Below are 18,442 nucleotides of genomic sequence, written 5' to 3' on the forward strand. Positions count from 1 at the left end.
TTTAGACCCAATCCTAAGCGGAGGAGGGGGATGGTCTAGCGGGGGCGCGTTAATGGGTACCTCGGCCAGTCCCAGACACATCCGGGTCTTCAGCAGCCCATTAAGTGTCGGGGGTCAAAAAATCGCTTCAGGCTGCAACTTTACCTTAGAGACGTTTTGGTCCCCAGGCAGCCGCCGTACCCCAGTATCCCCAAACCGGGATTCCCCTTTGGCCAGTTCTCCGTCTTCCAATTCTAAAGATGGAGACTGGCGGGCGGCGCTGGGCTCTGTGTTAGGTGGGGTTGCATCGCGACAGAACCCCGGAATTTCACGATAGAAATAGCTTTAGGCGCCTGGGCCTTGCTGTCTGTGTGGGGCGTGGCCTGTCCCCGTCTGCCACAGGCCGGGAGCTTCCTGGTCTCCCTCGTACCCCGAGCGCGGTCCTGTCGTGACCAGACCACGACAGCAGAGGAGAAGGCAGCCGGCCGGGTTGCTGGGCAGTGGCGGCGGGCAGAGCCCGCGTAGCTCCTCCGGGGCCGCCCGGTCTGGTTGAGCCGTAGGGAGAGAATCAGCCCCCCACCCGGCCCACGCCGCCTGATCCACGCAAGGCCCGACTCCTCGCGAGCCCCCTGCTTCCCTGAGGCAGTCAGGCCCACCTAAACTTTCTTAGCGTTTACGGGGCATTTACCCCAAGTGTTGTTCTCCAGCAACTCGAGGATAAGGAGCAGGTAGCACAGAGTGTGTTGCGGGAATCACAATAGTTAACGTTTTGGGAAAGAGGCTGCGAGGCTGTCTGCTGTACATTATTTATTCTTTTAAGAGCTTTACGTGGATTATCTTATTGACTCCTCATCACTGTGGAGTCATTACTGTTCTCCCCATTGCACAGATGAGGAAAATGAGGTACGGATCAAACGACTTTGCCCAAAGTTACACAAGATACATGGCAGAGCTGTAATTTGAACTCCGGTAGGTAGGTCAAGAAACAGGCTCAGAGAGGTTAGGTAACTTGCAAAGGTCACACAGCTCATTAGTGACTCAGCAGTGGTGTGAACCCAGAAACAACTGGTTCCAGAAGCCCTAGACGTGTTTTTCACGTCATTTGGAAGCCATGCTGTGCAATGGCCATGAAACCCATGGAGGACGTGGCCACATAAAGACACAGGGAGACCCTGAACACACACATGCGGGGGCAGGCCCCAGTTCTTATTGTCCGTGTGTGAAAAGAAAAACCTGTTTCGTTCGAGTGTCACGTCCAGGTGAAGAACATGGTCTCTGGAGTCAGACTGCCTGGGTTTGGATCTTGGCTCTACCTCCTCCCAGTTGTGTGATTTGGGTGCAAGTTACTTAACCTCTATTCTCTGTGCCCTAGTTTCCCTATCGGTGAAATAGGAATGAGTGATAAGAGTACCTAGCTCCTAGGGTCATTGCGAGGATTATCCAATAGTCCATTTAAAATGCTCAGGACAGTGCCAAGGATAGTAAATACTCGATAAACATAATCGTACTATTATGAGTTTTCCCAACTTTCCCAAGTTTCACCCTCTTAGTTCTAAAGTCAGCGTCTATGGGTGTTGTACCTCTAGGACTGTCTTGTATTACACTGAAAATCAGTTCTCTGCGAACCCCTCATTTTACTGCTTTCACTGACTCGTTGAACACACGTTAGTGGGCCTATTGTGTTAGGCTGTGTGCTGGGGGGTAACAGTAAATGAGACGCAGTCACTGCCCTCGTGGAAGGTCCAGTCCTCCTTCCCTAACCTGCTGCTTTGCCCGTCATCAGTCGTTTCTCTGCCGTCTGAAAGGCCACTCTTCCATGGCGGCAAGGAGAGCTGAGAAACGTGGTGGGAGAGTCCAGCCCCAGGAAGGTGCTAGTGAGGCCTGAGAAAATGTCTTTCAACAAAATTAAAGTCGGGCCGTGGAGGGAGACTTTCAGTCTGGTGTGACAGCTCCCAGGAAGACAAGTGAAGCCCCTGTGGTAATGGATGTGACCGTTGCCCTATGCAGTCTCTACGTGTTTGTTTGTCTTCTTTTTGTTGTTGTTTTTATTAAGGAGGGTGCAGCTCCCAGTGACCGACGTGGGGATCGAACCGGTACCCTGGGTGTTATTAGCACCATGCTCTAAGCAACTGAGCCAACCGGCCACTCCCGTCTTCTTTTTGAAGCTAACATGTATTGCATAGGCTCCACATTGCATGCAGAGTATATAACTTTTAAACAACCTCCCCAGCTTGCAGATGAGGAGAAACTGAGGCACAGCTGTTGTGAAACTGGAAGTGGCAGAGACAAGATGTAACTCAAATTTGTCATGCTCGAGCCTGGACATGCTAAAGTCCGTGGAGAGAAATGGGGCCAGGTAATCTATGCATTTCCTTCCCCTCATGCAGCTCCCTGGGCCAGAGAACAGAGAGATGTCAGATGCCACGGTAAGTCCTTTGCTGCTAGAATTCCCAGATCCTCTCATGGTCAAAGTATTCTGTAGTTCTGTCCATATGACCGTAGACCTCTAGCAGGAAACCCCAAGATGAAAGCATAAGCCGGGAGCAGGATTATCATTATTATTTGTGAGCCAAGCGGCACTCTAGCCCAGTAAGGCCGTGGCCTAGTAAGGTGAGGACTGAGCCCCCCAGTTGTAGCTATAGATGGTTTAGCCTATTGCTGGGTACACCACACTCAGCAGAAACGTAGGATTTCAGGAAGGCAGTGGCTGATTCCAGGGAATGCAGTCTGACCAGAACCTGGGGGGACATGAGGGTCCCCCTCTGACAAAGGCATCGCCCAGTCCCTGGCCAAACAGCATTTCCGAAACCCCTGCTTCCCTCCTGTGCAGCTCCTCGGGGACACTGGAAAAGTGTCCTGCCATGCTCAAGACGGGACAGAGACGGGCCCAGAATTCAGAAGTAGGACCTCTCTTCGTCCTGCCCTCACCCTCAGGAATGTGCACTAAAGGCCCCTGGAAGTTGTTTCCTCCATTGACACGCCCGCCCTCCTTCCCCAGGCGTGTTTTGTTGGCCAGTTCCCTTTGGGAATTGGTTTTGCAGCTCTGTGAGGAGTTGTTTCCTGCGTCTATTTCATTAGCCAGGAAAGAAAGGCCAAAGGAATTAGGAGAATGATGGCTGTCCCCGTGGGGAGCACATGCAGCGAGGACCTTACTCTTTGTCCCCATCTTCCCGGTGCTGTCCTCAGGCTCAGACCCTGGTTGGAAGAGTACTGACTGCAGTGAGGGCAGCCAAGGAGCCTCCGATGACTGCCAGGGCCACACGCGTGAGGGCCACTAACACCACCTACTGGGGAGAGGGCCGTCATCCCTGTGGAGGTACTGGAAAAGCTGGGAGGGGGCAGCCGGGGAGAGGAGGGAAGGCAGAGATGAGCTCAGGGCCCCCAGAGAATGGAGCCTTTGTGTGGGGTACAGATGAGGGACAAGGGGTGATTGTATGGGAGGGCCGGAAGTGCCACACAGACTGGCACTGCCATAGCGAGCACCGGATTGATTCACCCGCTCCTGCTCTGAGAACTCCCTGTGCCTCAAGGGACCCGTAGCAGACCTGGTGGGGGAAAGCAGGGTGTGCCCGAAGGCTGCACAGGATGGAAAGGTGGAAGGGAAGCCAGGGGAGAAAAAGGAATCCCCCACCCCCGTTACCTCAGACCCAGGAATCAGGAGACAGAAGGAAATAGACAGAAGCAGCTTTTACTGTCTTTACATCCAACCAGACTTCACAAGGAGCCATCCTTATTGCACAGTCACGGCCCTGGGTGGCCGAGGCCTTCCACGGTGGAGTGGACACGAAGGCTTCGCACGAGAGGGCCACCAGTCCTTCCTAAGGGGGGCTCAGGGCGCCTCTAGCTCCCACCTCCTGACTTTCAAGGAGCTACCAACCTCCGGACGGTGGGGCCCCATCTCCCTTCTCTTTCTCACCATCCAGAACCTCATAAGCAAGGGAGCTATGGCTCCAGAATAAATAATTTAAAATAAAATACAAACACTAAGGTAGAAAGGCCTGGGGAGCCTTGGACTCCTTCAGCAATTCCAGGGGAGAGGGACCACCCTTGGTAGGGAATGACATCCCTCCCTCCCCACTCAGGGCAAAGGCTCAGACACTCTGTATCTTTCCAGTTGTTTTTTAAAACAAAAACTTCTAAAACGACCAGGGCCGTGCAGGCCTGTGGGTACCCTGGAGGCGAGTTCCTGGTCTAGGATGGGGAGGAACAGAGCTGAGCCAACTGCGCCCAGGCCTCCTCCAGCGTCAGCTTAAGCATATCGGACAGGCTGGAGACAGGGGATTGGGATTTGTGGTAATAGTGGGTCCTTCTTCTGGTTGTCCCCACGGGGAACTTGTGGCTGGGCACGCTTCCCAGCCTGTTCCCAACTCCTTCACGAAAGGAACAGGGAAGCAGCTTCTCTCTGGAATCCTTTCTCCCTCGCCTCCCACCCCAGGCCGGAGAGGGAAGCTTAAGGGTCCCTAACATTCCAGAGGTGCTCCAAAATATTTTCGGCAATCAATGGCCTTGGGGCTGGGCATCTGTGCCCGCCGCTGCCTCAGCTCTTCCTTGCCCATGCTGCTGGCCAGCTTGTTAAAGGCAGACTTGTACCTCTTGTCGAAGGTCACTACGGAAGAGGGTGGAGGGAGGTCAGTATGTAAGGATTCCACCTCCCACACCTGGCCCCCGATCCCCGAACGCCTCAGCCCCCTGCCTGCCCCTCACCTATGTCCTTGTGGTCCTTGCCCATGACAGCCATCGTCAGGAATAAGAGCTCACGGTAGATGCCCCTAGAGTGGAGATGGGGCATGAGCGAGAGAAAAGGGGTGCAGAGCCCAGCAGGGCCGGCGCCCTCCCACAGGGCGGCCGCATACCTCTGGGGGTGCAGGCCACTGGGCGGGGGCTCTAGCGTTTCCAGCAGGAGCCCTATAGCCTTGTGCACCTCGTTGAGACCGACGTAGCGCAGCACCAACTCCAGCAAATCCAGGTTGAGGGACTCAGGTACTGGGCCCGGCCATGCCACCCGCTGGGGGGTCTGGCCTGTGTGAAAGGAAGGAAGGTAGCCAGCAGTACTGAGTGCTCTGGGCGTGGCACCCACCCGTCCCCACCCTAGGGAATAGCAGACTCACTGTGGGTCCTCCAGAGCACGTAGAGAGGGGGGCAGCTGTTGGGGTCAGGGGTCAGGACATCCCACAGCAGCCGCACCTGCACAGACGCTGGGTCAGGTGTGAGCCAAGGAGCTGGGGCCTGCGGGCGCCGAGGGAAGGGAGACAGTGAGGCTCACGGAGGACACGGCGTGGACATGCCACGCTCCCAGAGACAGAGGGACATGACAGGACACAGCCGAGGTGAAGTGGGAAAGGCACTCTGAACCCCGCGAGCACGCAAGCTTTGGGAGTGAGGCCCATGTTTCGTCATCTGCCACACTCCTAGTACCTAAAGGCTGTGCCTGGAGCCTAGTAGGTGCTCAGTAGATAGCGGTGGGCCAGAGAGACGACCAATAACCAGTCACTGTCTGGGCTCCAGGCACCACGCAAGGCAGCTAACAACAGCCCTGTGAGAGGAGCATTGTGCCATTTTACAGATGACAACACTGAGGCTCAGTAGTGACGTGAAAGGGCCAGGAGTCAGACCAGGTACACCCGAGTCCAAAGCCTGTGCTCTAGGGCAGCGGCAAGGACAGAGGCCTGAGACAAGGAGGGAAGCACTCGGAAGTAGGGACCACGTGAGGGCACTGACCTGGGGGGGCGGGGACCCATTGCAGGAGGCTAGTACCAGGCATGGCAGAATACTGGGCAGGCGCAGCCGCTGGAAGTACCACAGCAGGTTCCAGAAGATGATGGGGTGGGCAGCGGGCAGCTCAGGCAATGCCAGCACCTCACTGCCCTCGTTCTCCACCAGCGACTCCAGCTCCTTCCGCAGTACCAGGGGGCTCAGGTACGCCCACGCCCCGCCCTCCACCTGCCGGGAGGCACCCTGTGGGGCACAAACGGGAGGGCAGCGGAGGGCACGTGCCGTGGCCCATCTGCAGAGCCACGCTTCTTTCCCACTGAGTCACATGGCCGACACTTTGCCCTCCGTGCCCATCTCTCCCCAGCACCCCGAGTCTCCCACAGTGCAGCGCGTGCCCATTTCCCATGCCCCTTTGGCCCAGGCCTTACCCCCATGTGCCCGTTGCAGAGCTGGGGTTCATCCAGGGCAAGGCAGGACATGCGGTCACTGAGCACAGGGCCTGGGCCCCCAGGGACAGGGGCATCTTTGCTGCCACTGGCACCAGCAGGGGCAGGCTTGGGGCTGGAGGCACTGCAGGGGGAAGCAGGAGGGGTCGGCCCGTGGACCTCCACCCCCTCCCCCGTCCCACCCGCAGCACCTGCTCTGCCTTGGCACCTGGGTCGGGAGTCAAACGTCTGGACACTGAGCAGGGGCACGAAGTGGCCTTTGCAGAAGGGGCAGGTGGTGTTGAGGTTGGAGTCGTCAGGTGCCCAGCCAGCCATAATGTCCTCGTCATACACCAGCGAGTCACAGGAACGGCACAGGGAGCAGCTGGACAGCAGAATCTGCAGGCAGGACGAGCCCAGGAAGCAAGTCCCCACCTGGACTCCTTCCCCAGCCCCGCCCCCCTCCACCTCCCCTGCAGGGCCCTGGACCCAGGGGAGGGTGTGTGTGTGTGTGTGTGTGTGTGTGTGTGTGTGTGTGTGTGTGTGTGTGTGGGCTCAGGCACATCTGTGTGGCAGGGGTCACGCTCACTTCCAGGGAAGGTGTCTGGGAGGATCCGGGGGGGTCAGTGAGGCGCTCTGAGGACCGGCGAAGGCTCAGGCTGCTGACAGAAGATTCTGAGAGGTCCCACTCACTGCCCAGGGAGGCTGAGCTCTGCCATCACAGGAGGGTCTTGTCACCAGGATGCCAGCTTCAGCCACCCCGCACAGCCCTCCCTGGCACTCTCCCCACTAGCAGCCCCTCCCCAGGCCTCAGGGTGCTGAAGTGTGTGGCCCCTCCCCTTGCTGGCTACCTCGGAGGCAGTGGATCCAGGGCGCTCCCGGGGGTGCAGCAGGCTGTCCAAGGGGCTGCAGCGGGCTGCGGCAGGCAGGTCGACCGGCAGCTCAGGTAGGGGAACTCCTCGAGAGGCAGGGGAGCGGCGGGATGGCGTGAGCAGCTGTTGGAGGCGGGCACCCAGCCCTCGTCGGGGGGTGCTGGCCTCATCCTGCCGGCCACCAGCCTTGGGCACCCGGCCACTTGGCCCTTCCAGGGCTTCAGTGGACTGGGTACTCAGGGCTGAGCCCGAGTCCCCTGGGCTGCCTCCCGGTGCCGGCTCCTCCCCAGTCAGGCTCAAGTCTGAGAGGCTTCCGTCGTGCCAGGGCACAGGGGATTCTCGGGGCTCCAGCACCCCCAAGGCCTCGATCACTGTGGGCAGAAAACACTCAGGGCAGAGGGAGCCCAGCCCGTCCTCCAGAAATTGAGTAACGCGGTTCCTGGCTGCACAAACTCTGGCACCACAACCCCCACCATGACGGCATTGTGGGCAAGGTTCCCTCGGAGTCTGCAGTCCCCACCACAGGCCACCCCTCCGTCCTGGCTCTAGTCTTCCCCGCTCGCACTGGCAAGTGGTTAGGAAAGCTGACTGGGCTATGGGTCGGACAAGCGCACTCACTGTGGGCCACGCCAGCCTCCACTGTGGGCTGTGCCCCTCGGGCACTGCCCAGGCTGCCACTCTTCACCAGGCGCCCCATGGGTGAGGCCGGGTCCCGCAGGGTTCGGCCAGCCCACGTAGTCTGACGCTGAAGGGGGCGGGTAGGGGAGGGGTGCTCCACACAGGGCTCTGTAAAGGCCAGGGAGGGGCTGAAAGGCAGCCAGCCCAAAACCCAGCCCCTGTTCCAAAACAGAGCTCCTTGCATGGCCCTGGGTGAGTCGGGCTCCTTCCCGGAACCACTTCCCCTCTCTCGTTACCAGCCACGTGTAGCTTATCCATCCCCAGAAGAGCCAGTGCCAAACACTAGACCAGCCCCAGCTCTCGATGCCTCTCCCTGCCTGAACCCCAAGCCTGTGGCACCAAGCCCTGCCCACCTGTCTGGGAGCTGCCTGCCTCTCGTGCTGCCACCTGCTGCTGCTGCTGCTGCTGCCACCGTTCTCGCAAGGGCTGGCGAAACTGGGCAGCCCCCAGGACGACGTTCCGGAGCTTGGCCCAGCGCAGGCGCCCACCCGGTGTACCAGACGGCCACTTGCTCTCCAGCACAGCCTGCCAAGCACAGGCCCATCAGGATGGCCGACTTCCACACCCTGACCCCAGCCTGACACCCGCTGCCTGTCCTGGAGCCCCAGGGACAACTTCCCCCTCCAGACCTCCTGCCTAGGACCATCGTGCCAATGGCTCAGTCAGGAGCTAAAGGCCAGAAGAGGCAGTTGGCTGGCCGTGGCCACCTCTGCGGGGGTCTAGAGGAAGGGGAGAAGCAGGGGAGCTCATTTGTATCCAGACTCTGCCACTTATAAACTACGTGGCTTGGAAGAAATCATTTCGTCTTTTTGGTGTTTAGTTTCCTCACCTAAAAAACAGGAGGGGGTTTAGTGCCATAGTTAAGGTTCTGAATTCAGGTGACGCCGATACGCCTATGATCGTATCTTCCTAACTTAACCCTGTGACCCTGGCCAAGTTACTGACTCTGCAACCTCATCGCTGCGTCTGTAAGATGGGGACTGCAGTGAAGATAAAACGAGGTAAGAGGTACCCGGGCACACAGGCTATCTGTCAGCTCTGCCTGGGAGGTGGCAATACCTGCCCACCCCCGTGAGGGCTGCTGCGAGAACGGGGCAGCCGCGCGTGAGAAAACCCGCTGCAGGCGCTCAGACAGCAGAGGAACACACGGACGGCAGTGCTTCCAGGACCTGGCTGGGTCGCGCGGCCAAGCTCCGAGGAGGGGCGGGCAGCGGGTATCGGCACGCTCCCCCACACCGCTGGCACAGCGGCCACCCGCCCTTCCCCCAGTGCAGTACCTTGTTGTAGTAGCCGTAGGTGATGGTGTTGGGCACAATGCCTGCCTGCCGCATGTCCAGCATCACCCGCACAGAGAGCACCGGCTGCCCGTAGTGCGAGCACAGCTGCATGAGCATCCGGTAGCACACCTGGGCGGGGCAGGCGCAGGCTGCAGGCACGAGTCTCCGCGGGCACCTCCCGCAGCCCCCGGCTCTCCCAGGCCTGGCCGGGCCCTGCTGACCCCGCCACCCCCCAGTCGCCGATGCTGTCCCCCACCACGCCCCTGCGCTCAGTGGGTGTCCTGGGCGCCTGCCGACTCCGGGGCCTGTGCCCGTGCCCCCCCCCATCTGCCTCCCCTGGTCTCCAGTGAGTCTCGCTCTCACGGCCCCCACAGCTGTACAAGCCCCCAGGAACGAGCGTGGGGCCCACCTCGTCGGGCCGCACCACCTTGCTGCTCTCCATCTGGCGCAGCACGTGGTATGCCGTGTGCAGCGCCTGGACCCGGGAGGGTGCCGACCGCACGTAGGCAGGCAGACACAGGAACCACAGGCCATAGCAGTGCCCCAGCAGGCACCGGGCCCACAGCTCAGGCACATCCGCCGACTTCTGCGCCATCTTCTGAGCGACCTTCATCTCCTAGGTGGGGCAGGGGACACACCTGGGTGACGACAACGCCAGGGCAGGGGGTTCTTAAAATGGTGTGAGAGAAGCAGCCCCCTCCCTGAGGAAGGGGCTGTGCCTGGAAGGGGCAGGAGGGATGCTGTTGTACGCAGGCGTCAGCCCCAGAGCCCAGGGCAGGCGCCGTGGAAGAGGCGACACAGCCCTGGATCCCCAGAGTGCTTAGAGGACGAGGACGCTCAGTGACAGAGGTACAACAGCCAATGCTTCCTGTGCCAGGCACACGTAAAGCTCCGAACCACCTTACGGGCTGAGTACTATTAAACCCATCTGACAGACAAAGAAGGTGAAGCAGCAGCCGTCAGGCAGCCAGGAGCCTGTGGGGCCCACCTGCTGGTTACCTGTATGGTACGGCGAGGGGCAGGACTGCTGGGGGCGCTACGGGACACGCCCGGCACCGGAAGAGCCCCGGCTTGCTCTTGGGGAGACTCAAACAGCTCAGCCCGTAGCTCAGGGAACCCATCATAGCTGGAGGGTGGAGAGGCCACGTCAGGAGCCGTCGGCACTAAGCCAGCCTGGGTGGCCTGGGACCAGTGAGGGCACAAGATGCTCTCACCAGTACTGGGGAGAGGGTTCGCTGCCCTCCGGCACAGGGGGCTCCTCGGGAGGCGTGATGAAGACAGTGAGCTCACTTCCCGACAGCTCTTCCAGCTCCACTAAGGCCGTGGGCTCTGGCTTCTCCTGCTCTGGGTGGACCTGGGGCACGATGGGAAGACTGTGAGCACCAGCGCAGTGGGCACAGAGCAGGGCCAGGGCACCCAGAAGGTGGCATCGGCCCAGAAGGCACATCCCAGGGGCAGGAGCAAGCGGGCCCTGGAGATGCAGAGGGGGAGGGAGTCTGCAGGGGGAGATGGGGCGCAGAGGAGGCCAGCCAGGTGCGGGCTGCACAGGCCACGCTCTACAGAACCCCAGTGGCGCCATCCCCATCCCCAGTGAGATGGAAAGTTGGGCTTCTAGTGGCCCTGGGGTAAGAGAGACAGCCCGGAGGAGAGCAGAGGGCAGTGGGCACGAAGCAAAGGGACAATGCCCAAAACCTTGTCGACGCAAGAGTCAAAGAATTCGAGGGCGGCGTGCCGGACCGAGCCAAAGGAGCATTCCTCGATGAACTGCGAGAACATCTGCGTGTGCAGCAGCTGAGAGTACAGCTTGTGGCTGGAGCGCTCCCGGGACTTGAGGAAGCCTGAGGGGGTGAGAACGGCCAGGGCAAAGGCTGCCAGGCTTCTGCACCACAGCCACCCCTGCCGGAAGCCCTTCCCTGCTCCCTGCTGGAAGCCCTTCCCTGCTCCCCGCCTGCTGGTATCCTGGGCCACCAAAGCATCGTCCCTGGGCCCCTCTGGCACAACTACCCCCACAGCAAGCCGACCGGCTCAGCTCCTCCAGCACCATGTCCCATGGGATTCCTGGTATCTGTCTGTAACCGTTCCCCCAGACCAGGGCTTCTCCAAGGCCCGTGTCCCCGAAGAGACCTCTGCCTATGGGGGTGGCTCACCCCAGGCGTCCCTGTGCCCAACCCAAGCCCAGGCTCCCAGAGGACAGGGCCACAGCCGTTTTATCTTTGTATCCTCACTCCCTCTGAGCCCAGCAGAGTATATGGCTCAAAGCTGGTGCTCATAAAAACGTGTGCTGAGTGAAGAGACAAGCAACTGAGTGGTCCCTGGCCCCCGGCCAGCCCTCCCATGACATCCTCCCCAAGCAGAGAAGAGACAGGCCTTCTTTACCCTGCAGGTTGAAGAGGTTGTCCACATCGTGAGAGCCCTCAGAGGGCGCCTTGGTGAGAGGGCGCAGGAAGTTCCGGTAGCCCTTCAGCAGACAGGCCATGAAGCGGAGGAAAGTTCCCTGCACTTCGCGCTCCAGCCGGACCCGGCGGCCGCACACAGCCTCGTAATCTGTCAGCAGGAACTCTAGGGACGCCTCCTCCTCGGGCCCAGTGTAGGCTGGGGACCAGGGCGGCCTGAGACGCAGTGCCAGGCCCCAAGGGCTTGCCCCAACCTTACCCTGCACACACACGTCTGCACCACCGCCTGACCACCTCTCGCTGCTAACTGACCTTGCACCACTATTGATGGACTGACGCTACCCTTAGCTGACAGTTTCAAGCCTCCCCAGTGACAGGCTGGACCTTCCCAACATGCTCAGAAATATTCATATTGTATGCCGCCCCCTCCTGCTGGCACTGGGATTTGAATTCCCCTCACTCCCACCGAACGAAACCCTAACTCCTCTAACCCTCAGGTAAAGTCTAGCTCTCCACGGGCCCCCCAAACTGGAGGTTTAAGGTCAATGACAGTTCCCAGCCTCCCACCCAGGCTCCTCACTCTGATCCAGCTGCTGGTACAGTTTTGTCAGCGTAGACAGCAGAACCTTGTAGGGTTTGCGGGGCAGGGTCCGAGGGGAGAGGGGCTTCTTTTCCTCCATCCTGTGAGAGACGTGGAAGGCAGGGGCTGTGGGGCTTCCCACCAGCCTCCCCACCTTTCGCCCAAGGCTCCTTTAGAGCAGATAGCTCCCCATCCACTGCCCTCACGCCCCTTCCCGGCAGCCCCCTTGAATGAGAAGGACCCTCTTACTGGAAGAGTGTGTTGGTGTCCAGGTCAACACAGATGACATCGGCAGGCGGGTCGTGCAGGTCGAAGTAGCTGGAGTGAATGCCCACGATAAAGGGCACGGGGGCGCTGAGCACATCAGCCAGCACCAGTGGGCACAGCGGGATGTAGGGGCACTGCCAGTGCAGCGGGAAGATCATCTGGGGCACCAGGAGTGGGGACCCGTGAGCAGGGGGTCAGAACAGCAGCGGGGGGCGTGGGGGGGGGTAGGTCATGGCCCTGGGTGGGAGGGTGCCTGCTGGAGGGGGCCTCCAAAGAAGAGCCCAGGACGGAAGCTGTATGTCCCTGTAGGCTGTGTCCATGGAGAAGGCTGGGGGATCCGCCCCAGGGAAGGGTTCAGGCAGAGGTGGGGGCACCGGAAAGAACGTCCTAGGGGAGGCGGGCTGGGGGGGGCACTCACAGAGACTAGGGCCTCGCAGACGCTGGTGAGCAGGTCCGGCCGCAGCGAGTGGACTAGCAGCTTGTGTTCTGTGAGCACGGCCAGCAGCAGCGTGATGGCCAGCTCAGGGCCCAGGCTCTGCAGCAGCTGCAGGAAGCTGGCACCACTGTGGGCAAGGCCAGGGCAGGGGGCGGGTCACCAGGAGACCCTTCCCTAGTCCCTGGGCACAGTCCTAAACAGCTATGCCCGCTGCCTGGCCTCTACCAAGTCTTTGGTCACCAAAGCTCCCCCGACTTGGGCACCTACCTGAGGGGCAGGGGTGAGGACACAGGCTGGCAGAGGAGCAGGTTGTCATAGGGAGACATCTGGGAGGCAGAAGAGCCAGGGGTCAGGATGACGAAGGCTGCCCCTGCCAACTGCCCTCCTCCCATCCAGCCCTAGCCGGGCCTCAGCCCTCACCTGCACCAGGATTCGCGGTCTCTGTGGGGAAGGGAAGGGGACGTTGAGAATGAAGTGGGAGATGTGCCTGGGGGAGAGAGGGGTACGGGTCAGAGGCAGACTCCCCGACCTACCCCTCTCCAACCGCCACATGTGCTCTCCTGGGTCACCTGCCCTTATTCTTCCCCAACCTCTGCCTCCAGACCCGTGTCAGCCAACAGCGCCGATGGAATTCATGCAGATCAGCAGAGATCCCCTCCGGGCGCGCACAGCCCGGAGGCGCGCACAGCCCTTGCCAGGACTTAGCTAGCAAGTTATAGACTGCATTTCAGACCCCCTGCCCCCTCGCCCAGTGGCACTTTGGCAATGGACAGACTGTAAACCGCCCCCCACCCCCACCAGGCTCCATCCTAGTGTCTTCCATCTCTCCGGTCGTCCCGATCGATCTTTGACCCCTCCCCCGATCTGTGACCCCGCCCCGTGTCGGGGCGCCGTGCTCACGCTTCCAAGGGCAGGCGGTGGGGGCCTGAGACCGAATAGCGGTAGAGGAAGGTGAGGAAGGCGCGGAAGGCGGGGAAGGCAGGCCAGCGGGACAGCACGGCAATGGCGCGCCGCGTGCGCACCGCTCGGCCCCCCAGCGCCCGGCCCCGCTCCACAGCGCTCAGCAGGCCCAGGGCCCGCGCCTGCCGTTCAGACAGCCTCTCCCTCGGGAACGCCTCATAGAACTGCAGGGCGGCACCGTACACCTGGTGGGGGCAGAGGGGCCGTCAGGCGGGTCCTGCACAGCCCAGGCCCCTTTCCACACTCACACACCCACCTTGTCACCAGCTGCGCCGGTGAGCACAAAGGTAGAGAAGACCGGTACGGGGTACTTGGTCTGGGTCGGCCAGCACTCGATAGTGGCCCCCATGGGCAGGCAGAAGACAGGCACCGACTCCGGCAGCTGGAACGTCTCATTGTCCTTCTCTGGGTAGCGGCCCAGCAGCTCTGCACCCCCAGCACAGCATGGCGGGAACCCCAAAGGAGAAGGGTCCATCAACTCCAGGGGAAGGAACCAGGGGATCCCAGAGAAGGGCCAAGTGGCAAGAGGGAAGTGAGTTCTGGGGACGCCGGCAGTGCCGGCCAAAAAGCACTAGGGCAGAAGCACCGGGAGGGCCGAGGGTTTGGAGGGCCAGACGGCTACTCACCTGCCTCGTACACCAGCGTGTTGGCCTTGGCCAGGCCCACCTTGTAGCACAGGTACACTGCTGGGCCCCACTGCCCCGGAAATGGCAAGAGACAAGCAGATACACAGCTAACATAGGTGTCCAGGGTCCATTTTCTCCCCCACCCCTCAGTGGCCTTTTGTCTTTAGCACTCCCCCTAATCCCAGTCCCCCAAGACCAGTCCCCCCTCTGGGCCCACCCCTGCCATTAGAGGCCTTGGGCCTGGGATGCCCTTGTGCCCAGTGCCCACACCCTCACACCGACGGTGCAGGTCTCAGCGCTTGGCCCCAGCCCACTCACCATACCAGGGTTGAGGTTGCGGGGCAGTCGGCAGTAAGTATGAGGCGTGCTCTCGCCCTTGCTGGGCAGCACCAGGCAGAGGTCAGTGATGCCCAAGGCATGCAGCCCCGCCCCTTCTGCTGCCCGACGGTAAGTGAGGTAGGTGCGGGGGTGCCCAGGGCCTGGAGGGGCCAGGTTGGCAGAGTGGCTGTAGGGTGTCGTGTCTAGCACTTGGAAGCCAGGCTTGGGATGTTCCTTCCCCTCGTACAACACCCTGGGCACACAGAGCAGAGAGACATGTCGCGTTTGGGGCAGAGGAGAAAGACCTGCTAGACCTGCCTGCCCAGCGCTACCCACCTACCTGGCACCCTCAGCCTCATCAAACCCTGGCCCCACGGCCCACTTCTGGCAGAACTCTGCCCTGCAGAATCCTGGCCCCCGGCTGCCCCTGGCTCTGCTTCTCCGTCAGCAACACGCCATCCATGTGCTCATACTCATTCATAAAGGCTAAGAAAAAAGCTACCACTTCCTGACGCGGGGCCAAGTCTGTTCATTTAACCTCTCAACCACCCTATGAGGAGGTATAATTTCCTCCCCTTTACAGATGAGGAAACAGCCCAGAGAGGCTCAGAACCCGTCCAAGACCACACAGCTGGTAAGTAGTAACACAAGCCCAAATCGGTGTGAAGACTAAGACATACAATTTCCATCCTTTCTCCCTGGCCTCTAGCCAGCCCACTGCCCTCCCACTCCCACTGCCTATCCTCACCCCTACCTCTCCCTGCCTCACCCCACAGTCCCTCCCAGCCGCCCCTGGTGCTAGCACGGGTAGGGGCACACACCCTAGCTCCACGAGGGGGGGCTTGTCACGGCCCCTGCGGTAGCAAACAACAGGCTGGGTTCCACCCAGGAGCCCGGCACTGAGTTCCAAGGGGTGGCCCCCGGTGGAAGTCTGGATGCACGTATAGCCCTGGGGCACCTCCTCGCCCAGCGCCCTAGCGATGACTGCCACATCTGTGATGGGCTCCGCCGGCCGGGGTGGGCGCAGGGACCCACTGGGTTCAGGAACCCATGTTTCCTCAGGGATGGGTGCTCCGTTCCCTGCAAGCCCAGCTATCACGAAGTAATCCACCAGCCGGGGCGGCCGCTCCTCCGCCATGGCCCCTTCCTCATTTACTGCATCTGGAATGGTCAAGTGGGGGGTGAGATAAACCAAGGAAGGCTGACATTGCCATGGCAACCAGGGTGCCTGGTACTCCCCTCCTCTTCCTAGTCCTTTCGAGGAAAGACAGGATCAATGGTCAGCCAATCTTGAACTCTCCCGCCTGTGACATCACCAGGCCCTCCCAGCCCCCCACTGCTCCCGAGAGACCAGGACTCTCTCTCCCAGTGGTACCAGCCCTCCCTTCAAAGAACCCCAACTCCACTCCACCACACACAGCTAACCTGGGCTCTGATGTCCCATTGGTTCTGTATCCCTTTTATAGACCCCACCCCTCCTCACTCCCTACACAGTCCTAACAGATCGGCCTGAAGTGGTATCACTCATTCTGACCATGACATAATGCCATCCTTACAGTTTTTTAATGGTTTCGGACCTTCCTGCTGTAATTATGACCTCCTAAGAACTACATGAGCCAGCTAACGTTCTCAAAGAGCCCACCTCTAGGCTTTTGGGAGGACCCCACAAGTTTTCAGGAAAGCCTGCAAAATCCATTTTAGTGTCTTTACACCAGGCTCAAGTGGCCTTTTTCCTCACCTGATTCCACTAACCCGACAAAAACCCACCCACCTTCACAATCCTTGGGCGTCCCCAGTGGGGACAAAATTGGCTGTGAGGGACAGTCCCCGTCATCCCCATGCCGACCTCCACAGAGCCCAAAGATGGAAACAGGCCCCCCACGGGCCTTCAGTAACTGAGTTCTCACCTGCCTCCATGGCCCAACCCCAGAGAGGAGCCCGAGGGTCCCAGGGAGTCCCAGGCTGCGGAAGCTGGGATAGAGCTTGGTGGGTGGCTTGCAGCGGAGGCGTGGGGGGGGGGGGCGCTTCAGAGGGGAAGGGAGGTGACTTCCTGGAACAGTGGAGGGGAAGCTACAACTCAGCGGAAGTCAGACTATGGGTGTGTGTATGGTGCTAAGTGTGGTGGTGGTGGTGTCTGTGGGTGGGGAGTGTTGGTGCCAACACAGCATCGTGCCACGTGGAACACCAGACTGAAGGACCCCAAGCAGAGCAGAGGAGGCTGAGACTGGCTCCAGGATGTACTTAAACTCCCACCCTCCCCAGAGAAGGGGTCACAAAGGAACCTCATGGACAGGCTGGCTCTCTCCTTAACCTGGCCTCTGGACACACACACACACCGACACCAGCTAAATTTAGCCTCCACGTCTGGAAGGTGAAGTCAGGCGTCAGCGTCAGCCTCCTGATTTAGCCCTGGGGCACAGCCCCTCATCCACTGCAGGAGAATGGGCGCCCTACGCCCCTGGCAGCAGGAAGGAGCCCTTAGGTGGGCCCCATCCACGGGACCTGTGCACCCGAGCCTCCGTCACCCAGCCAGGGAAGAGCCCTGCACAAGGCAGCCGTTGCTCCCTGGGGAAGGCAAGGGGCACGGGCGCCACTCGGGGTCTCAACGCCCACAAGCCCACAAGGGAAGTTCGGGCTGGGGCAGAGGGCGCGCCGAGCGGGAGGCTGCTGAGGAAGGGGCAGGAGCGCGGGGGACGGGTGCGCCGGCCGCTGGGGACGTGACGGCAGCAGCGCCGGCCGCCGCGTGACCCGAGTCAGCGGGAGGGGGGCTCGGGCTCCAGACCCGCGGGAGCAAGGGGGTGCAGGGCACCGGGCACAGCTAGCGAACTCCCCTCCACTTTCACTTCCCCAGGAGAGAGGAACCGGAACCAGATGTGCTGCGCCGGAGAACAGCTGGGGGACCTCCCCTGCCCACCCGCACCCCCTCCCTTCCTTCCCCGCCCGCCGCCCCGCCCGGTCCGGCCCCTACCTGCCTGCCCAGCGACTCCCTGGCCGGCCGGCCCACTGCGGGCGGCTCGGAGGGCGGGCTGGCGGGCGGCAGGCTACCCGGCCCCGGACATGGCGCACCCGACTTGGGCGCCGCTCCCGCCCGGGCGGCCAGGGAAGGAAGAAGAGGCAGCTGAGGGCGCCGGGACGCAGGGAGCCGTGGACGGAGATCCGGGCGATCCCAGCGTCCCCGCCGCGCTGCGCCACGCGGGGACTGTGCTGCCGCGCCGCTCACTCGGGCCGCGCGCTCGCTCGGGCTGCGGCTCCCGCCGCGCTGGGGACCGGGTGCTCCTCCGCGCGCCCCGCTTTCTCCGCTCCCCCCACTACCCCCCCCCTTTGGGGCCGCGGGCGCCGCTAGTCACCCCCACCCCCCTCCCCGGCCGCCTTGACCCTGGCAGCGCCTGCCCAGCGCCCGGCCGCCTGCAGCGCGACCCCTGGCGGCTGGGAGGGCCCCTTGCACCCCAGCAGCTTCTCACCGCTCAGCGGATGAAGCAGGACACTGACCAGGGGCGGCCCCTGAAGTCCAAGGCCGCCCCCGTCCCGCCCTCGGCCCTAGGCTTATGTGGTTTGCAGGCCTGGGTGAAGGCCCTGAAGGCCCAGGCTGCGGGGACCCAGGTGGCTCCCCCTACTTCCAGGTTTGGGGCACACTGCATTCCCTTCGGGCTAAGCCAGAAGCTCTCAGTTCTCTTTTCTGTAAAAGACAAGCGCTTTGGAAAGAGGAAGAGGACAGGCCAGGACTGGAGGGTGTGTTAGAGCAGTAGAGCTGGGGCAACTGAGGAGGGGCACGACCCTCCGACTATGCTGGGAGTGGGAGACGCCGGCAAGGCTCCGACGGTCCGGTCCGAGAGCTCGCGACCCAAGCCAGACAAGAAACCTCTTCCGAACATGCTTAGTGCTCAAGTATCTGCCCCAGGCCTGAGTGGAGGAGTGGGAA

At 61.3% G+C, this 18,442-nt stretch overlaps 1 protein-coding gene across 4 annotated transcripts; it reads right to left on the bottom strand.

Annotated features, from left to right (window-relative positions):
- Positions 1-3,647: 3,647 nt before the first annotated feature.
- Positions 3,648-17,631, bottom strand: DENND4B (DENN domain containing 4B). Of its 4 annotated transcripts, none has more exons than XM_074318825.2 (28): positions 17,492-17,631; positions 15,345-15,684; positions 14,524-14,776; positions 14,206-14,275; positions 13,836-14,005; positions 13,520-13,764; positions 13,040-13,106; positions 12,887-12,945; positions 12,602-12,746; positions 12,166-12,341; positions 11,917-12,017; positions 11,320-11,535; positions 10,636-10,781; positions 10,158-10,297; positions 9,943-10,069; positions 9,353-9,559; positions 8,944-9,072; positions 8,020-8,191; positions 7,607-7,774; positions 6,968-7,359; positions 6,706-6,828; positions 6,346-6,515; positions 6,120-6,261; positions 5,698-5,934; positions 5,088-5,205; positions 4,833-4,998; positions 4,684-4,748; positions 3,648-4,585 (listed from the first exon to the last, which is right to left on the bottom strand). In XM_074318825.2, exons 2-28 carry the CDS (start codon positions 15,659-15,661, stop codon positions 4,440-4,442), a joined length of 4,467 nt encoding a protein of 1,488 aa, XP_074174926.2. In that variant the 5' UTR covers positions 15,662-15,684; positions 17,492-17,631; the 3' UTR covers positions 3,648-4,439. The 4 variants fall into 4 exon arrangements, with proteins under 4 accessions (XP_074174926.2, XP_074174927.2, XP_019568867.3 ...); XM_074318826.2 differs by having other exon boundaries at positions 17,496-17,628; XM_019713308.3 differs by lacking the exon at positions 17,492-17,631 and adding an exon at positions 16,431-17,398.
- Between the last annotated feature and the right edge of the window lie 811 nt (positions 17,632-18,442).

The sequence above is a fragment of the Rhinolophus sinicus genome, chromosome 7 (assembly GCF_057876585.1).
Source record: "Rhinolophus sinicus isolate RSI-liver-muscle chromosome 7, RSI-T2T, whole genome shotgun sequence".
In the NCBI taxonomy this organism is placed as follows: Eukaryota; Metazoa; Chordata; class Mammalia; order Chiroptera; family Rhinolophidae; genus Rhinolophus; species Rhinolophus sinicus.

What these genes read in the sequence shown, in the direction of transcription:
- DENND4B (XM_019713308.3), bottom strand. An exon ending in CCCCTCGCCGTACCATACAG is followed by an intron (nt 9,560 to 9,942) that starts GTAACCAGCAGG and finishes TGCCCCACCTAG; the next exon opens with GAGATGAAGGTCGCTCAGAA. An exon ending in CGTGCTCTGGAGGACCCACA is followed by an intron (nt 4,999 to 5,087) that starts GTGAGTCTGCTA and finishes CCTTTCACACAG; the next exon opens with GCCAGACCCCCCAGCGGGTG.